Raw genomic sequence first — 20,233 nt, 5'->3', positions numbered from 1 at the left:
AAAATTTCAGACAAAAAAAATTTGGTATCGGCCAAAAGCGAAGTCGGCCTGTCAGGCTGTCAATGTTTGTTAGCTTAGCCTTACAGACTCAAGGTAAAAGGAAGCCTTCCTGCAGATCAGGAATATTGTTTGCTTTTGTGTCCTGAGCCATTCCTTGTACTCATTATGTTAATTTGTAAAGCTGTGCCTTATAAACTTTGTTTTATTACACAAATTTCCTAATTAAATACTTATTTACTGTGATCTCCAGGACCTGATTTACTTACCAAAGCAACATTTCAGCTCCTACAGTAGAGGCTAACGATATGCTGCTAAAAATGTGATGCTATTTAACTTGAACTTGCTCTTGTGAAAAGTACTTTAACAAAGAACTGTTGTTCTCTCCGTTTATAGAGCTTTTTTTCACCACATGATGAGTTTGTTTGTAGAACAAAGCAGCCTGAGGGCCAGAAGATTGATTTATTGTAGGTGTTGGACTTTTACTGAAGACTTTCTGAATATAATAACACACCACGGGTGATAAATATTACTAAATTTGAATCAATTACACAAAGTGGCAAGACTGCTTCTCTGGAAAGTTATTTTCATATCCAATCATTTCTACTGGCAGTGAAATGGCCTAATGCTACAGTTTTTCAGATTTTCCAGCTAAATCTTGTAAAGTTTGATTCAGTGTGAGATGAGACTGAGTTTTGATGGCTTTTGATTTAATCACATGAATATCTTGACAACAGCATTCAAAAAACAAAAACTTTTAACACCTTTAGAACTCAATCTCCAGAAGAAAAAAAACATAAAATATAAGTGAAGTATATAATGAAGTTTAACTTAAGTTAAACTGCTTCCTAAAGCTCAGATCAAATAAAAATGGTCATCCCAGAAAGAAAAACTTGTTTTTTAATGTCACACTTTTGTTTTTAGCTCAACAAATCAAAAACTTGCAGGTGGATCCATTGTTCTTTACGCCTGTCCTCATTTTACTGAATTTTAAGTTTAAATTGCAAAATTAGTTCCAATAAAACACAATAATTATTTCCTAATGACTGTAAACATGAATAAAGTTTTACGGTTAGCCCTAAGAAAATCCGTCAATAACGACCAAAGCTAAAATAATCTCAATGTTCCACATCGTTCAGCATCTTAATGAACAATTTTCATCTGTTTTTTCTGCTTCTGTTGCTTTTGTAAGAAATTTGAATTAGCAATTAGCTCAACATGCTGGGAAAAACCTCTAACCCCTTTTCACATTTATTCTGTTTTTGCTTTTTTTCTGTCAGGAACGTACTTCAGATCAAACCAATAAAATAGTCTTTCATTTTTGAGGAGAAAAATCAGTTCACAATGAAAGGAGATGTTATATTGGCTGCTGTGTCCACATGTTTTTTTCATCTACTTCGTTTCAGCTCTTGCCATAGCAACAGCTGTGCAGAAAGCAGCTGAAACACCACTTGATAAATTTTACTGCATTCAAAGCAACGCAAGTTTATGAAGAAAATAACTTTTTCTTTAGGTTTTCCCTGAGCGGGATTGCCTGGAACACAACTGAGAATGAAGCAACACAAATCATCAACAAGTCGCATCAAAACATGCTAATGTTAGCCTAGCATTTTTAGAAAACTGTCCCTCATAAAAACTTTTAACAAAACATAAATCATGTAAGGTTTTCCTATTTTAGTACAGTTAGGACTAATAAAACGTATTAATCCACCCCCCAAAAATATAATTGTTCTATTCAGATTTGGATGTTTGCTCTCATTTCATTCATATTCAATGTAAATTTCTGTCTTCAAGGTACATATTTAGATATATGCACCAGCTGAGGATAAAAACCAATGAGGGAAATGTTAAAAAGGTCCAGTAAGGTGACAGACAGTCCATCTCTATATGGCGCTGAGACTTTAATTACCTTTCTGACTACATCTCTGACAATTGAACGGTAATAAAAGTTTCAACGCCATCCGATCTGATGCATTTCAGTCAATATGGAGCCTTAAAATGTTAAAACAATCACTGCAAATTTTTGAGATTTTTTTAAATAAATCAGTTTCACTTTCTAAACACACCTTGGTTATAATGTTCTATGCCAAGGATTTTAAATGTTTTATCCACATTCGACATTTCACTTGAACTGCAGAAAGCTCAGACTTTGAAAACGTTAGCATCCTAAAAGTTAGCTTAAAGCAAACCAAGTCAGAGTTCAGACTCTTTTTGTTTCCTGCCTCCTATTGGGAAAGAAAATCTTGATGCAAGTGCTTTGCTGCACAGCTGCATGTTGAAGGTCGGCAGGTTAATGTCAAAAACGTTTGCCAATGTTTTAAAAGTCTCAGAAACTGCAGACTATTATTTTATGGTAATCATAATGCCAGGAATCTATAGACACAGCTCAAGGTCAGCTGTGCTCTGTGAAGCCGTGGGCGACATGGAGCTTTATGGCACAAAAGAATACATTAAACCAAACATCGGGTACAAAAACTCTACTTCTTTCTGAACAGGATATTCACTGACAGTTTGAATAAAACTTTTCATATTCCTGCAAAATTTCTCATGAGATTTTTCACAAACTGACTTTACGACAAACTCACATTATGTTACTTCTTGCAAAATGTTTGTGTCTTCTTAACATTTTCTAAGCAATATCTTCTACACAGGATCTCACTGTTTTGTTTTAGTCATCAACCTTTTCTACAAGGGCAATGAATCAATGATGAGGTGGTTAAAGAGCTGCTGCCATCGATCAGGATGTTTTAAAAATAATGATAGGTTTCAGAAATCCTACCGTTTCACAGGATGATACGTGATTATGTGATGATATTCATGGATTTTTAAGGTTTGGTATAACTTATCGACTATTCTTTTCTCAATTTTTAACTGTTGTTACAGTTCTTATCTTAACCAGTTACAGGATTGCTGATGTCAACTAGCTAAAAGATAAAACTGATATTAAATTTTACTTTTTACATTTAATTGAGTAAATTTTTTGAAAAACAAAATGTACTTTCAGGAGTATTTTTACTATGCTGTACTTTTTACTCTTACCTGAGTAATTTTATTATGAAGTATTTTTACTCTTACTTGAGTCAAATTTCTGGATTTTCTACCCACTGAAAGAAAAACAAACATGTTTAAACCAAAACTTCACCAGACACAGACACACACACCTGCAGTTTTTGATGAAGCTTCATAAGTTTCATATTTTAAAAAAAATCTGATTTGGAATTTTTTTTTTGGCCTGATTTTGTTATGTTTGTTGCTTCTATAAATTATTGTCATTTCGGTTCTTAAAATACCTAAATTTTCACATAACTTTATATTTTGGTTCATCTGATGATGTAATTTTTAACTATTAAATGACTGATAATTTGATCAGCTACTCAGTACTTGAGTAGACTTTTTATTAAACACTTTACTCTTAGTTTCTTACATAAAAATATGTTAAAGTAATGCTGCTCTTACTTGAGTATCATTTTGGCTTCTCTGCTCACCTCTGAGCATCTGTCATAGCGAAACATGTAAAGATGAACTTTTTTGATATTTACTGAATTCCTCAGTGGAAAACTTTCAGCATTTAAAGAGAAAATATTTCCAAGTAAATAATCTCAGCTCATCAAAGTTTTGGAAGAATCCATCAAACATCCTCTGTTCAGAGTACGAAGATCCTGATGTTTTCCCCAAACACAAACAGACATTTTAGAAATTTATTTGTTCCCCTTTTGATTTGAAGACTGAATTAATTGCGTAATATGTCATTGAGAGTCGCTGGGCAACACTATTTGTCTCTGCTATTTGACACATGTACAGTCAGAAAACAGAAGCTAGGTGCTGCTAATCAAATACACTTCTTTAGTTGATCATAATCAAAATGGCCGCAAGAGCTTTAGCCACTAACCTGGAGGAAACCTGACAATAACAATATGTAAGACAATAAACATGTGATCAATATCAATGGTTGATAGTCTGATACAATATTCAATTCAGAACTGCACAGCATTCTGGGAGATGTAGGCAGAGTAAAGAGATTAGCTGCTCAACCCCTACAAGCTAAGCTTGCTTGGTGGCCTGAAGGAACCCACTCACTCCTTGGTTGCCTAGCAACAACCTGTTGAGTAACTGGCAACAGTTTTAGGTTTCGCCATCGTCCCTCAAAGCTGCTTAAAAATAAAAAAACAACGGCGTGGCGTGAAAACTGTGGATAAAACGTTACACCAGCAGCATTTCACACATTTAAAACAAAAAACTAATCCGTACTTATGACCAATATAAAACGCTTAAATCGTGGTGCGTTTTTCAGCCATATCATCCAGTTTTAGCCACAGATCATGAGAATATTTCAATCCTTGACCACTTTTTTAATATGTGATAGAAAAATCTGATATGGTCAAATTTTGAGGTTTTGCAGTGTGTTAAAGTCAAAAGTGGAAATTTTTGAGTTTGTTTTAATTCATCATGCGATTGATTGATTGATTGATTGATTGATTGATTGATTGATTGATTGATTGATTGATTGATTGATTGATTGATTGATTGATTGATTGATTGATTGATTGATTGATTGATTGATTATTGCGACAGGCCTGGTCACTCAGTCAACCATGAACTCTTTTGTTTATCAAAGTGTTAGAAAGTCTCAAATTTCAATTCAAATGATTTTGGCCCAAACTGGATCTTCAACCAGACAATGAACAACAAAATGGCTGAAAAAGAGTAAGACAAAAATCAGGGATCAAGGTGATGCAACAGATTTGAATAATGTTTGAAGTGTCTGAAGAAGTGTCAACAAACCTCACTGTAGTGATGCAATAATTACCGATGAGTCTCATTTCCTGCACAGTAGCAGGAGCAGCAGAGCAAATCTGACAGTAAACAGCTACTAACAGATTTATTGCTGCTAAAGGTGGAGCAATGAAGCACACCCATAAATCCTCACACGGGTGGATTATATAAGTCATCGTGCAAACTTTGCTAATCACTTAGAGATTTATACTAAGGTGCGGAAGATCCACAATTACTCAATTACACAGACTCAGTCTGTGTAGACTAGAGCCAGCTAACAGTGGCACGGCTAATGGATTGGAAAGTAAAAGCATGTCTTTCAACATAAAAGCAGAACAGGGAGATTCATCCACAGAAATAGCGCTGCTATGGCTACGTTTACCTTCACCTCTGCAACATCATCTTCTCCTTCATCACCAGAAACTACCAACTTCACAGAAATGGAAAGTAAATCAACGGAAACTTCTTTTTAAGTCTGGTTGGACGTCCAACAGACTTTTGGACTGTTTGAACAAAACGTACACATATGATCAATTTCTCCGATTTCACTCTTTATAGGTATATGTTTGAGTAAAATGAACATCATTCTTCTATTCTATGATCTACTGACAACATGTCTCCGAAATTCCAAGCAAAAATTTAGTATTCATTTGCAGAAAATGAGAAATGGTCAAAATAACGAAAAAGATGCAGCGCTTTCTGACCTAAAAAATACAAAGAAAACAAGTTCATATTCCTTTAGAAACAACAATACTAATGTTTTAACTCAGGAAGAGTTCAGAAATCAACATTAGGTGGAATAACTATGAGCTCTTCGATGCGGTTCGGTGCAGAAGTCTCTTCATATTTCCCAGAGTTTTTATATTTTCATGTTTTGTTTCCAGGTTTCCTGCTGGCTGCTTGAGGAAATCTGAAGATGCGGGATCTAAAATTCCTATCTTTGACAATGCCTACATGATGTAAAACGTTTGGTTTGTTTGAAACACATAAGTGGCTTAACTTGACATTAACTTCTCCACCGACCCCTGAAACAATAAAATGCAGACTTTGTGACTTTTAAAGCTGGGAACTCTACAGATTCTGTTACTAAACATGGAGATGTTTGAGTGCTTCACTCCACTCCAAGAGGTTCTGGCTGGAGTTGTTCCCAGATTCCCATTCAGATGTTTTACGAGGGCTGATAGGAAGGAGACGTTTGTCAGGCACAATAGGAACTCGTGTTTTATGCTGGGAAGAGATCTGGAGGAAACCTGTGTTTGTGAGCAATCACCCGTTAAACTCCTGCCCGTCACAGGGTGTTTCCAAAAACAATGTGCCATAAAAACGCTGAGCGCTGACGTAAAGAAAGGATGACTCAAGAGTTACAGACATCCACAATCCCTAACCGCACTTGATAAGGTCATGGAGCTTTGTAGAGAAAAGAAAGGCTTTCAGGAGGCGGAGAAGAGAAGGACTTTAGAGCCGAGAGGGACTTACCAGTCCATCGCAGTTGTTAATGGCAACCGTGGCTCCGGGGACGTCGGTGATGTCACCGATGAAGGTGCAGTCCGTCTTCAGCAGCTCCCGCTGGAGAATCCTCTCCGTCGTGTCGGTCCAGTTGGCGCCCGCTGTGGCGTTCCCAAACCCCCGAACCTCGTCGTGCCACTCCACCATCGCCCCGGGCGCCACCAGCCGGTCGTTGGGCCGCAGTCGCAGGTGGAACTCCTTCCCGAAGGCCGTGATGTTGAAGAAGAGTCTCTGCTCGGACTCGGAGAGAAACGCGTCCCTCCTCACGCGCTGTTTGTGCGTGGCGGACAGCAGGTGGGACAGATAGTGACCGTGGGAGTCGGTGCTGAAGGGCGTCACCAGGCCGTACTCCTTCAGCCGGCTCTGCAGCTGGCCTGGCAGAACAAACACAGAACAGGTTCTTCAAAAAGCGGCAGCAGAACTTCACAACAGACAGCTACTTTCTGTTTCAACAAGAAAAATTGGTAAACTGCGATCGACCAGGAAGCTGCAATCGGTGCACCCATAGTTTCAACTTACTCAAAGTAATTATCTCAAGTAGAAAGTATCCCGATATTTAAAAGCAGACATGGGTAGAATACCGAAACAAAATCCTGGCTTATTGACTGATCTTGAAGGATTTTATGTAAAATAAAACTGTGAACTAATCTTAAAAATCAAACTAAAGGAGAAGTGTGATGGTTGCATCACCATGATGGTTGAGTGATTAGTTGGTAGGACAGATGGGAGAACTCTTTACAGTGTTTTCAAAGTTACACTGCAAAAACACAAAATCTTAAAGTATTTTGGTAAAATTTCTAGAGCAAATATCTTAGTACACTTGAAATAAGACAAAACTAACTTACAAGCAACTTTTCAGCAAGATATACAAGCTTATTTTAGGTCAAAAATACCTTAATATTGATCAAAGTTCTAGTTCCATTGGCAGATTATTTGACTTATAAGAAAACATTTTCCCCATGTTATAAATAAAATAATGGTAAAAGTACTTTTTCACAAATATTAAAGAATTATTGACTTAAAACAAGCTCCCATTTTCTGCTGAAAACTTACTTGTACATTAGTAAATATGAAATAAGACAAAACGAAGAAAACTAATACACTTGTTTTCTTAGTAAATACAACCAAAACAAACATGCTAAGCTAGCGCTAGTGGGAAGAACGACTCGTGTTTTTAACCAAAGACAGAAGAGAAATCCTACACCCGCTAAAATCTGACACCGCTTCATTATGTAAAGAAAGTAGTTAAGCTCAGAGTCTTCTTCAGAGGTTTAGGTGTTGGTTCCTTCAGTGGTTCTTCATATGGTGCCCCCACAGGCGAGGAGGGGAACAGGTTGCTCAGAGGTTTGGATTGTTTGACACAATGGAGTGTGAAACTGAACCAAAGCAGCTAGTTAGAATAAATTTCTCTAGCTAGTTAGATTAAATCTATATGGATAGTTAGCTGACTGATTTGTTCTGTTAGCACATAGCTTTTTTTCTAGAATCTAACAATAGATTCATTCTACTGTTATTGAAATTATTAAAATCTACAAACCAATTCTAAAATTGGTTTGTAGATTTGAAACATGTAAAATAAACTAAACAGAAGAAATTGATTAGAGGGGAAATAGTTTTATTTAACACCAGCTATAAAGCTGTGAGCTGGTCACGTCACGTTGTTTCTTTTACCATCAGGCTCTTGTTCACCTGATTTGTTGCCAATTGAATTGGTCAAGAAATGTGTGGCCTTTAAAAATAAATACTCCATTCAGCCTCAGCTTGATTTTCCAACTGCAGCGACATTCAAAGATTTCCATTTCGGGAAAAGAAAGTAAAAGCAATCTGATAAATATTAAAATCTAATAATTATCTTGACAAAAAACGCTGACGCAAGTGTCACAAAGACAAAAACCCAATTATATGTCTGAGGCGCAGGATGTAGCTTGCAGATCACAGTGTGCAAAAATGAAGAAAAAATATAAATTTGACACACTTGGCATAAAATACTTGCACCTTTTTCACAGCTGTGACACCATAATAATACACAATGTGAGCAGCTTTAAATCCATACGCAGCGCCGGCTTCCTTCATTATAAACACGTCTGACAGGCAGCAGAAACAAACCACAGATACGTCTGGGGGTTTGAATATGCAAGGAGATCCGGGACAGAACATCCTTTTAACGGAACATTTACAAAGTTCACCCTTAAATCATGTCAGCGTTGGTCTCTGTCAGCGTCAGCGAAAGGGCTGCTTGAGTTTTCCACCTGAAATCTCGAGCAACATCTGCAGGACTGATGTAATGCTCAGCATCATGACACGCGCTTCCCAGCAGAGTGCTTCAACACTAAAGCTCCTGTGACGAATCTTTGAAAGATGAAATATTCTTGGTGCCAGAGGTCTCTAGGTGCAGCCAAGAACTAAATTCACTTCTGTGTGCTGAAATGTTACGCTTGTGTAAACCTCTGCAGGATTTAAACAACCATTTCTCCCACCTAAAAGAAGAAAAGGGACAATTTCTGTGCATTTGAGTTTTCTACATAGAGAATCAAAGAGAATACCTTTTGATTCTGGGCAAATGCTCAGTTATAAATAAAAATAGTCTAAACATACAGTGAACAGAAAAGAGTTTTTATAATGTCTGATGCAAATCTATTGCACTTGATTAACTGAGTTTCAGTAGTAGATCAGACGGTACCATGCAAAAAACCCAAAGGCTCCTCTACAGGCTTATGTTCAATATTAAAGTTGATAACAGCATATTGTGAAAAAAAGACTAAATAAACACAAGTACATCTCAATAAATTAAATGTTAATTAGTTCAACGATCCAATTTAAAAAGTAAAACTCGTTATCTTGAGTCATTAAAAGCCAAGGAAATATATGTACCGATTTTATTTCTGGCAATTTGTGGGAATACCGCTTAACAGCTACTGAATAGCAAATATTTAATTTCTGAGAAAACCGTAATGTTACTTTAAACCAGTTTAAAATATGGAGACTATAGTACAGAAATATTTTGATATGACCTACATAACCATAAGAAAAGCAGTATTCAGTCAACAACACACTCCGTAATGTCTACAGACGGCGGCTGATGAAGAAGCAGCAGCTGGTATATTTGTGGAAAGTTTAGTGGAAGAAAAAAGTATGGCAAAGCCTATTCTGTGTGTCATACATCTGTTAAAGTTTCAACATCTAAACTAAGTTTATAATAAAATTTTCCAATGCCATTTATTGAGATTTTGCTTGTGAGTTTGTCAGGTGGATTTTATATGTAGCACCTGGAAAAGGGGACAGACTTTAATAGTTCAGTAAATAATGGTTCTTCAAAGACACATAATTGTTATTTACTCAAGACCATACACATTTTTATTAGCATTTTTATGGCACCATATCAGAGTCCGTTACAACAGAAAAAAAGGAATAACTTTTTGCCAAAACTATTTTTAAACTCTGAAATTTTCTGATAAAAATTATTTCCAAGCTCCAAAAGCTGAAAACTTGCTGGAAAAAAGAATCTGACATTTTGAGATTAATCTCAGAAATGTTTTAGAAGAAATTTGGAAATTTCAGAGTTTAAAAATAAAAACAAAAACAAAATGCAAAAGGCCCTGTAATTTTTATGTTAATCTCAGAATTTTTCTGAAAATGTTCAAAAATATTTTATTGAAAAGTTTTGAGTTTGAAAAAGCTTTCAAACTCAGAAACTGTCCAAAAGTCAAAAATGTTGACTTTTCAAACTCAGAAATTTACACATTTTTAGACATTAACCTCAAATTTTTTGGCAGAAATTTACTCCTCCTATTCTTCTGATTTTATATACATTTTTGTTGTTTTCCTGACTTATTTTTCCAAAAACAGATTCCTCTGACAGCAGTTTAGTGCAGTAAGATACTGACAGCTCAGAAGTACTCAATAAAAAACATTTTTCAAAAACCAGGCCTGAGAAAAATACACAACGTCGACTGCTGTGTAGAAGAGTATGATGTTTCACAAATCCACTAAATATTTATAAAAGTTATTATATTTCTCAGGTGATCTAAATAATCTGGCTCAGGAAAAGCATTTTTAATTTATTTTCCCTCAAATATTCAAACCAGACAAAAACAAACCTCTGAATGCATAGAAAACGTGAGAAAGTGTTCAAACATTTTCTGCATGGCTGCAGCTGAACACTTTACATTTAAATGCAGATCAAATAGATCTCAGAGTAAAACCTTTACATTATTCTGAAAGGTCACAAATTCACAAGCCATCAACACTTTGACTAACATTTGTTAGGCCTTCAAATGCTTTAAAATGGAGAAACAAAAGACAAAAGTTGTGCAATAAGATGAAAAAATACCATTAAAATGGATCTGAGAAGAAACAAAAATGATGGACAGAAGTTTATCTTCAGTGTACACACACACACACACACACACACACACACACACGCCCACACTCAAACCTAATGTAACCAGGTAGCCTAACAAGAACATTTTGTCTGTTCAGAGAGTCCACACACACGGGACGTAAACATGCAGAAAGATCCCAGACTGGGATTTAAACTCACAACCTTCTCCCTGAATGTGTCCCCAATTAATTCACTTAATTAAAGAACTATAATCCACATAAAAGTCTCATCTAACTGGAGCATTTTCATAAAACCTGACTTTGAACTGAAACAGTCGGACTTAGTGCAGCATTGTAAACCCAGCCAGACGCCGGACGTGCTAACCCCTTAGCTCTGATGCTAGGCAGGCCATGTGCTTATTTCTTCCACCATGTGGAAGAAAACGGCCCTAAACACACGAGTCAAGCAGCATCTGGGTTTCAGACCAGCAGGATTGATGGTGTGGAGCAGCCAGGCCAGTCCCACTCCACCTCAGCCCAGTAGGATGACGTCAAACATGCCGCTGCTCAGGCAGAACCAGGAAATGCAGAGGAACCGATCAGCCTGGGCTGCACCTGCCCGCCGAGCCAGAAGTGGGTCGACTCCGTGAAACACAGATATGCTGATGGTTATGGGTTCACTGGAAATCACTCAGTAAAATCACTAAATATAGGAGGGATTTTTTATACCATCAGTGTAGAGAAACAATCTGATAATCTCTTACAATTTAATATGTACAGAACAGAACCGAGTTACGGCCATTAAAAGAAAAAAGACAAAAGAAACGTGACTTTCTTCCTCAGAAATCCTTTACCCTTCAGAGATTAAAGTCACAGTTTGGAGGAAAAATGTCAGAATTAAAAAATTAAAACAAGAACCACTGAAGGACACGACATGAAAACCTCTGAAGGAGACACTGAGCGTAACTTAATTATTCATGAAACTTAAACAAAGATGGCGTCAGATTTTAGGATTTCTCTTGTCTTTGCTAAAAAAAGCACAAGCTATTTCTCCTGCTAGAGCTTTTGGTTTGGCTGCATTTACCCAGAATGCCCTGCACTATAGTCCACTTCCTGCTTTTGGAGCGATCTCCAGTCCAGTTGCATTCACATATGCATTCAAACCGGACCAGAGTTCCCTTCAACCGAACCGAGACCGAGGTTTGTAGGCGGACCAGAGTTTGCCATTTTTCACACATCCCCAAACAAACAGGACTTTCTAGTTAAAACAAACCAGAGTTTGATTCAAGCAGACTAAACAGGACTAGTGTGAATGCACCCTAAGTGTTTTCAGTCTGAAACCAATAAAAAAGGATCACCTTTAAGCAAGACAGTGACTCTAAACATTCAGCCTGAGCTACAGCAGGACGGTTCAGATCAGATTTATGATCCTGTCTAGACATGAACTCAGTTGAAATTCTCTGACAAGAATAAAATATTGCTGCTTACACTTACACTCCATTTAAACGTGAGCAAAGTGGATTTATTCTGCAAAGAGGTAAAGACATATTCCAGGAAGCTTCCATATCTGTGATTGCAGCTAAAGTCAGTTTGACAGAGTGCTGACTCAGGAGTGCAGATGCTCCCCATGCTGTACAGGTTTTTATTTTTAACAGGAGAAAAATGCTAAATTATGTAAAACTTTTTGTTGGTCTGACACAAAATCCCATAAAATGAATTTCCGGTTTTAAACGTGATAAACTGTTTGGACGTTCAGGGTGTATGAATACTTTAGCAAAGTGTTGTAAAAACGTGTCGCTGCACTGCAAAAACACAAAATCTTAGCAAGTATTTTGGTCTCTTTTCTACTGCAAACGTCTTAGTTTTGTCTTATTTCAAGTTTACTAACTTACAAGTAACTTTACAGCAAGAAATGGAAGCTTGTTTCAAGTCAATAATTCCTTAATATTTGTGAAATTGTAATTGTTCCATTGGCAGATTATTTCATTTATAACATGAGAAAAGTGGACTAACATGGCTGCCGATGTGAATGCAAATAAAGGCATAATCTGCAGGGGTGCCACCTTAAATCAAAATACAGTAAAGAGTTCAGTGTCCCACTGTCTGATTTAATAAACCAGTCGTTCATGTTTCTGTTCTTGCAGGAGGTTGGCAAAGATTTCAGTTGGTTTCAGCATGAAGGGGGGCAGAAAAAAAGGTGAAAAGTTAAGCAGAAACCACATGAAGTGAGCGCAGCGGCCGCTTTACAAGCCCGATAATGGCCACAGAGAGCCAACAGTGGCAGCCACAAACGCTCCACCGCAGCCCAGCGCTGCCCCGCTGTGCGGCGGCCCGGACGTGTTCAGGAGCTAACAGGAGTAAACGGATCCTACGTGGACTCGGCTGCAGCTCACTGGTTCCTTAACCTCACAATGGAGAACAGATGTGCAGGATTTAGAGGTGGAATTCTCTTTCCTTTATAACAAAGCCCTTTAAGCAGTTGCAATATGATTGTGTGTGAGTCAGTGGAGTCAGGAGGGTGTGTGTGTGTGTGGGGGCGTGCGTGTGTGTGTGTGCAGGGAGTGTGTTACAGAACTGCTGAGCAGAAAAACTCTCCTCCCACTTTGATCAGTGTGCAGTTCTCCTCCTGAACTTGTCAGCAGTTTGGAAGAGAAAACCTGGAACTGGAGTTTGGATTGAATTAATAACAACATGGAGGAAAGTGAAGAAGCTTTTCTTACCTTCCTGGTTTGCTTCACCAGCCTGCAGGAGACAGAAGAACAGACTTCATAAATGTGAAGAAACGCAAAGGAAACACAAAATGCTCATTTTAAAACAAGTTCATTCATTCAAATTCCTGCTGTGAACTCTGAATTTAATTTAGCTCTTTGTGTAAACAGTGGATTTAATTCATTTTGGGATCGAGAAGTAAATTTATTCTGCTGCTTTGACAGTTTTTAATATTTTGTTGGAACTTCTAAACAGTGAAGACAGAATTAGGCAATAAATAAATAAATAAACTGCATGATAAATTAAAACAAACTGGATGATAAAAGTCTTCAGTCTGATGCTTTGGTCTCAACTTCTTCCTTTTATGAAGGGTCATTTAGTTTACAGAGACTTCATAATTCATTTTATTTCTTTTTATTTTGCATATTTAAAATGTATTCCCGTTCCTGTGTTAAATGTTCATTAGAATTTAGAATTTCTTTTATTACTTTTATGTCATTACCTGAAAATAGTCTCAAAACAGCAATATTATCGTTTATCGCAATAATTCCTGGAACAATTTGTCGTGCAGGTCATGTCTGCATGTTTGCAGTTAACAACTGTCAACCCACTGTTGCCAATTCAGCAACTGTCGGTCAAAATCAGAATCAGCAAGTCGGGCAAAACAAAGCAAAACAAAACAGGTAATCGGCCAGAAACTGCAATTGTTGTGCCCACAATAATATGAAAAAAATTACTTTTAAAAATTACGTTCAGAGTAATGCGCTCTCTAAAACAGGAAGTACTACCATATATGGGTGTTGACGCAGCATCAAACCTGCCGTTTCCTGCATCTGCAGACGGTAAACTGGCCGATTTCTGGACAAAATAAATATGTTTGTAAGAAGAATATTTCTGATGGACGTGGAAAGTGAGGAGTTGTGCTAAAAAGATCATCTTTCCAGGAAGCTCAGGTGAGATAAATGCAGGCGTAGCAAATAGTTTCTGCTCACCAAAACAAAAACTTTCTACCCTGCAGTAATTAAACAATTAGATTTTAAAGAACATACAATAACCTGAGGATGAGGACACAACATGGTTCATGTTACAGTTTCTACCATTTGCTACAGCCAGACCAGTTTCTGTTCATGAGCATAAAGTTTATTGAGTAAGAATCTTTTTTATTTATTTTACTTAAATATCTCCTCTGTCTAATTAGCTTCAGCTGCAACTCTTTTTCTCTTTTTGTTTTTATGTGTCAATATTTTAATTTCCCTCCACTAATAAGTAGCATTAGCTTGAAGTGATTTTGTAGCATCAAATTCCTTGTTTAGCTGAACTGATTGTGGAGAAAAGTGAGGTTTCCACGACGACCACATGGATCCGCAGCATAAAGAGTCACAGAAACTCAGCTGTTCAGAGAAACGGCAGCACTGATGCAAACCTGCCAACATTTCAGTATCAGTGCCGGACAGAAACGGAGCAGAAAGTAGATCCACGAGAAACCAGCCAGAATTCACACCTGTTTATTAGCATCTGCATTGTTCAATAAAAACATGGAGGAAATAATTATTGCTGACTTGTAAAACCTGTTTGTTGGAGTAGAAGTTGTATAAGGAACGTACTCTACGTGTGTTGATGATTTTGATGATGACACCTGACAAAATGTGATTTCTGTTATTGGTTTTCACAACTGTTGACTTCATGACGTGTTTTTGATGTTTTTTCTCGATGTAAAGCACTTTGAGCTGATGTGTCGCTGATCTGAAACACAAATAAACTTCATTGATTGACAGACTGATTCAGCGATTGTAAGCTCACATTTCTTCTGCAACTTTTAGCTGCTTTGTGTTGACTTTTTGACATGATTCTCGACTTTAGCTAACCAGAGTTACTCATAAGCAGATATGGTAAATATCTGCTGCATGTGTTTTTGTTTATTGCGATTAGAAAGCAACTTACAGTATTATATTTTCGGTCCTTTTGTTTTGCATATCCATGTTTGGAACTTGTCCAGGAACTGCAGATGTAATTTTGCTATGATCTGGCACCGCACATCAAATGGTGACATTTATGTTTGAGTTCATATTGTCCCTTTTTAAATAAAGTTCATTATCAATGTAGAAAACCCAAACATAAACAAGCTTTAAAGTCTGACTCTCCCAACATATTACAGTTTCTGTTAGAGTACAATCAGGGCCGGATTTACAAGGTTGTGGGCTGGAGCCAGTTTTGGTGCCTTATAACTTTTTCAAATACTTTAATATTGTTTGTATTAATAAAAATCCAAAAAATAATGCAGCTCACGTGATTTTATGAGTTTTATTTTAAGTGCAAAACAAAAAAACAAACATTTGGGACACCCCCAAAAGTTGCCGCCCTGGGCTAAAGCCCAAATAGCCCTTTCTAAAGTCTGACTGCGTTTCCAACATGTCAGGGGGGCATTCACTTCTTTAGGAGGGCTAAAGGCTACAGAGCGTAAAGTCCGCTCTGCCTCGGGCAGGCCTGCTTCTCTTGGAAGCCCAGCGGCTCACCGGAGCTAAAGCCTCAAACAGAAACATGTTTGTAAGTTACAGCTCGTGTCTGTGACAGGCTGAACCCACGCGTGGCGCAGTGTCAACACGGGGTGCACAGAGGAAGCAGTGTGCGTGTTTGCAGAGGCGATGGGAAACTTTTAAAAGCTGCCGCCCCACTTTTTTCTGCTTTCCAGCCGCATTCAGTTCAGAACAAACGGCCCGGAAAAGCGAAATAAATGAATGATTAAAAATCAACCAGTCTGTCAGTGAACGGAGAGCATGTGCAGACACTTACCTTGTCAGCTGAAGTCAAAACAAATCCAACAAGCAGAGCAGCTAGTGATAACACAGCCATCACGACAGGAGCTTTATCTCAACCTGAAGCGCAAATTAAAAAGCGCAACAGCGGAAAATAAAAGAAAGTCTCCACGCAAACGTGAGGAGGCTCATTCAAAACGTGAAAAAGTAGAAGTGCAGGCTCTGATTATTAAAGGGGGGAGATGGGAGTAGCTGCAGTTTGATTGAATCAGGAGTGAAGCGGGTTGCGACACTTTATCTGAGCGTTTCTGTTCCCTTCACTGAGTTTCCAGAAAGTTTGGGCGAAGTTCGCCTGGACAGCCGTCCGCCGCTGGCCGCACAGAGCTGCAGAGTGAGGCCGCCTGGAGCTCGGTTCCCCGGGCTAATAAGCCTTCAGACCAGCCCTGTGTGACGTGACTCTGCCCTCTCACCGAGCCCCAACACCAGGGACCGAGGAGGAGGAGGAGGAGGAGGAGGAGGAGGAGGAGGAGGAGGAGGAGGAGGAGGAGGAGGTGGAGGAGGTGGAGGAGGAGGACCGTCTCTGATCGGGACGTCACTGTGTCTCTGACTAAGCAAACTGCAAAGTTTCAGTCATCTTGTTCTAAAAATAAAACTTAAAATCCAATTCTGATTTTACTTTTCCAAAACTTTTTTTGAGTGGGGATCTGTGGAGTAGCTCTCAGTAGTCAGTATCTTACCTGGAGCAGTGCGCAGTAATGGCAGCAGACCTGTTTTCAAACTTTCAAATTGTGCACTTCGACATTTTAAATAAATAAATAAATAAATAAATAAATAAATAAATAAAAAAATTCAAATTTAAAAAAAATTATTCGCACAGTGCCTGTGTTTTAAATCTTCAATTTTCACAATTTTTAAATTAACATTGTCATAACTATGCGTTTATTTTTGCAGATAGGCTGAAACAAAATTGACCCCAAATAATGATATAAAACAGAAAGCTGTATGTTTTGGATCTAAAATAATTTACAGAACTTCTTACTGGAAAATGTTTTAGTTTAATATTTGAGTAAATAATTGATAAATGTCTCATTAATTTTCACCCAGAAGTGTTTTTGACTTGAAAATTTTGGCCCTCATAACAAAAAATTTTGCACAACACTGTCGTTTGTGGAATATATTTTAAAATAATTTATTATAACTATATTTTTCACATTACAGTAAAATGGAGGTTTACATGGCTAGAGGATATATAACTTCAGAACCACTTAAAATATTTTATATCATGTCTGATATTTTTGTTTGCCTGAATGATCTGTGTTTCTACCACATTGTTCCTTCTAATAAATAAAACAATGAGGAAAATAAAATGAACTGCAGCAGTCTGACTTCATAAATGGATCATAAATAAAAGACTCAGAGGTGAGAAAATCGGTTTTTATCACTTTTACTGATAAATAAGACCTGAAGGACTAATACTCTCCTTTCCTCACTGTCTTCACATTACTGTGCAGAGAAATCAGCTGCATGAACCAGTTGGAAAAAGTTTTATTGTCTTTTAAAGTTTGCTTTATTACTAAAAGTCATTTTTAAGTCCTGGTTCAAAATGAGCAGGAAAGTTTCATCAGCAGCATTTAGACTTTATGCTGTAAAATAACAGATGTGCATGGAAGCATTACGTCCAATAAACCAAAGTCATGCCTTCATCACATTACATGCGTGGGTGTGTGTGCGTGTGTGAAGTTACTATCTAGAACACGTGTCAAACTCGAGGCCCGCGGGCCAAATCTGGTCCCTCACAGATTTTTATGTGGCCTTCTGGTCTCCAGATGTCCATCAGTCCCACAGAAATTCATCCAAAATCAACAAATTCCTGCATTTTTAATGTATAATTGTAAGTTTATTGCCAATTTTCCTTAAGAAATGGTCACAACCCCTGGGTTTAAGCAACTGCTACCTCCCTCCTCCAGGTGGCGGTGTTTCATACTTTTACAACACTGCTGCCTCAAACTAACTTTATGTCAGGTTACAGTCTGTGATCGATACGGTGAGTGACAGAAAGTCACATTTCACGTCTTACAAAAGAGTGTGACGGCATATTAAAGCCATTGTAATGGCAATAAAAAGGTTAAAAGTTTCTGTTCTGTGGATAACAAAGATGAAAGTTTCCAAAAATTTTCCAGGAAAAAATATAACCTTCCTAGATTAACTCATAAATTTTGAGATTAATTTCTAGAAAAAACTTGGACATTTCTGCATTTCAAAAATGTAAAATTTTTAGGCTTTTGAAACTGAAATTTTCATGCATTTTTCTGGAGAATTTCTGAGATTAATCTCAAATTTTTGCTTTTTTTTGCTAACAAATTTTTGACTTTTCACACTCAGAAAAAATCCAAGATTCTCCCCCGAAATATTCTAAGATTAATCTAAAAAATTTTTAAATTTTTCTAGCAGAAATGTTCACCTTTATTTTTTACTGTCAACAGTGGCCCAAAGGTTTTCTGTGTTAGACGTAAATATTACAAAATTTCTTGACAAAATTAGAGATTTTGATTGCAAAAAAGCACAAAAAACAACTGTGAAATTCTGGAGGAACTTAAAAAAATGTTCAAAATTCTTTAATTTGAAGAAGCACTTATTGAATACAGGCAGATATTTATTAACAGTTTTAATGGGTTTCTGTGAAAATGAGTTTGCCATCCCTGATCTAGGAGGTCACACCAAACCCAGACAGTTTTGTGCCGCCGGTGCAGAGCTTGCTCAGGGATGGCAGCAGTTTCCAAGGTTTGAATTCTGCTCTGGTGTGAAGATCAGCAGAAAGAAGAATCTTTTCTGCAACAGAAACGTCAACAACAGACTGAGATGCTGCAAGGTCAGACAGCAGAGAATTCTGGGAAAGTCATTTTCTCCCAGGAAGTTCCCTCAGAAAGTCTGGGACGGCTGGAAAACGGAGGAGCTGGGATTTTACTCCGGAGTCGTTTCTGCTGGGAACTTTGGTGACGAAGGAAAGTTTGAAAAGTGAAAACAAAATGATCAGAAAATCGAAACGTTGAGCCAGACAGACACGGCACAGGTCTGAATCCTACCAATAACCTGTCAATCATTAGGAGGAATAAACTTCCAGAAAAGTGAAAAACAGCCGGAACACCGAGTTCCTTTACATCTAGACTAAAAACCCACCTGGTTGGAGTTTCTTTTGAACCGTAATGAATGAAATGTGAAATGCTTTCTCCGTTGTTGGTGTTTTCTATGACTTTGTGATAAAGCACTTTGAACTGCTGAAATATGCCATAAAAATAAACTTTATTGATTGATTGATTGATAAAAGACGAGCAGACAGGATGAAGATGAGAAACTGCAGGTATTGTTGCACATCAACATCTGCCTGGTTTTGGCCTAGAAGCTGATTTCTAACAGAAACGGGTTTATTGATTCGCTTCTTAAGAAAAACCCGAGAGGAATATGAAATATTTATTACTGAACTCCAGAAACATTTGACCAATAGATCTGACAACACCGAAGCATTTCTGTCAGAGTCTTGATCAAAACCACATTAACCCAGATCTATCAGGGATTCTCTGATTCTGGACACAAAAGTCCAAATAGCTTTTAATTTCGGTTCAAGTAAAAATGTTTCTTTGTAATCTGTTGCTTTCCAGGAGAAACCAGAGAGGTTTTGGCTTTTTGTGGGACTTTCTTGTTTATGGATGCTGCGCTCATTAAAACTTCCTTTCAGATCTGGCTCTTTCAGGCCAGAAGGTGATTTCCATAACAGAGCATTTTCCTTTTTTATGGCTGCGCTGCCACAGAAAATCACAACTCTTCAGTTTTAGTTTTTCACTTCGCTCCAATTCGCTGCAGAGACATTTTAACAGAGGCAAACTCCCATTACAAAACCCACAGACACTATAAAACGCAGAATAATAGGAGTTTGTAATTCCGCGTACATTGTTTTTAATGCCAGACCTGGGTGTTCTAATTAAATGACTTTTAAAGACAGTTAGTGCTAATGGCAGCTGATTTATTAAAGTTATATGAGCATAAAATCAACTCAACTCAAATGCATGCCAGACTCTTCTGATTTTTATTTGTAAAAATACCAAAATTATACATCATTTTTTATTCTACCTTCATAAGTGATATTTTGTTGTTCAATCTCATTTAGTTATTTCTAAAAT

General features: G+C 37.4%; 1 protein-coding gene across 2 annotated transcripts in view; it reads right to left on the bottom strand.

Moving 5' to 3' along the window:
* Positions 1-16,495, bottom strand: part of LOC102217056 (A disintegrin and metalloproteinase with thrombospondin motifs 3-like) — a 191,407-nt gene extending 174,912 nt beyond the window's left edge. For both annotated transcript variants that reach the window (XM_023343569.1, XM_023343570.1), the window contains exons 1-3: positions 16,096-16,495; positions 13,317-13,338; positions 6,247-6,650 (exon numbers count right to left, since the gene is read on the bottom strand). In XM_023343569.1, the coding sequence (XP_023199337.1) occupies positions 6,247-6,650; positions 13,317-13,338; positions 16,096-16,155 (486 nt within the window). In that variant the 5' untranslated portion in view covers positions 16,156-16,495. The remainder of the gene's footprint in view (positions 1-6,246; positions 6,651-13,316; positions 13,339-16,095) is intronic.
* Between the last annotated feature and the right edge of the window lie 3,738 nt (positions 16,496-20,233).

This window comes from Xiphophorus maculatus, chromosome 12 (genome assembly GCF_002775205.1).
Source record: "Xiphophorus maculatus strain JP 163 A chromosome 12, X_maculatus-5.0-male, whole genome shotgun sequence".
In the NCBI taxonomy this organism is placed as follows: Eukaryota; Metazoa; Chordata; class Actinopteri; order Cyprinodontiformes; family Poeciliidae; genus Xiphophorus; species Xiphophorus maculatus.
The sequence above is the reverse complement of the archived record's forward strand: the minus strand, read 5'-3'. Positions and strand labels throughout refer to the sequence as shown.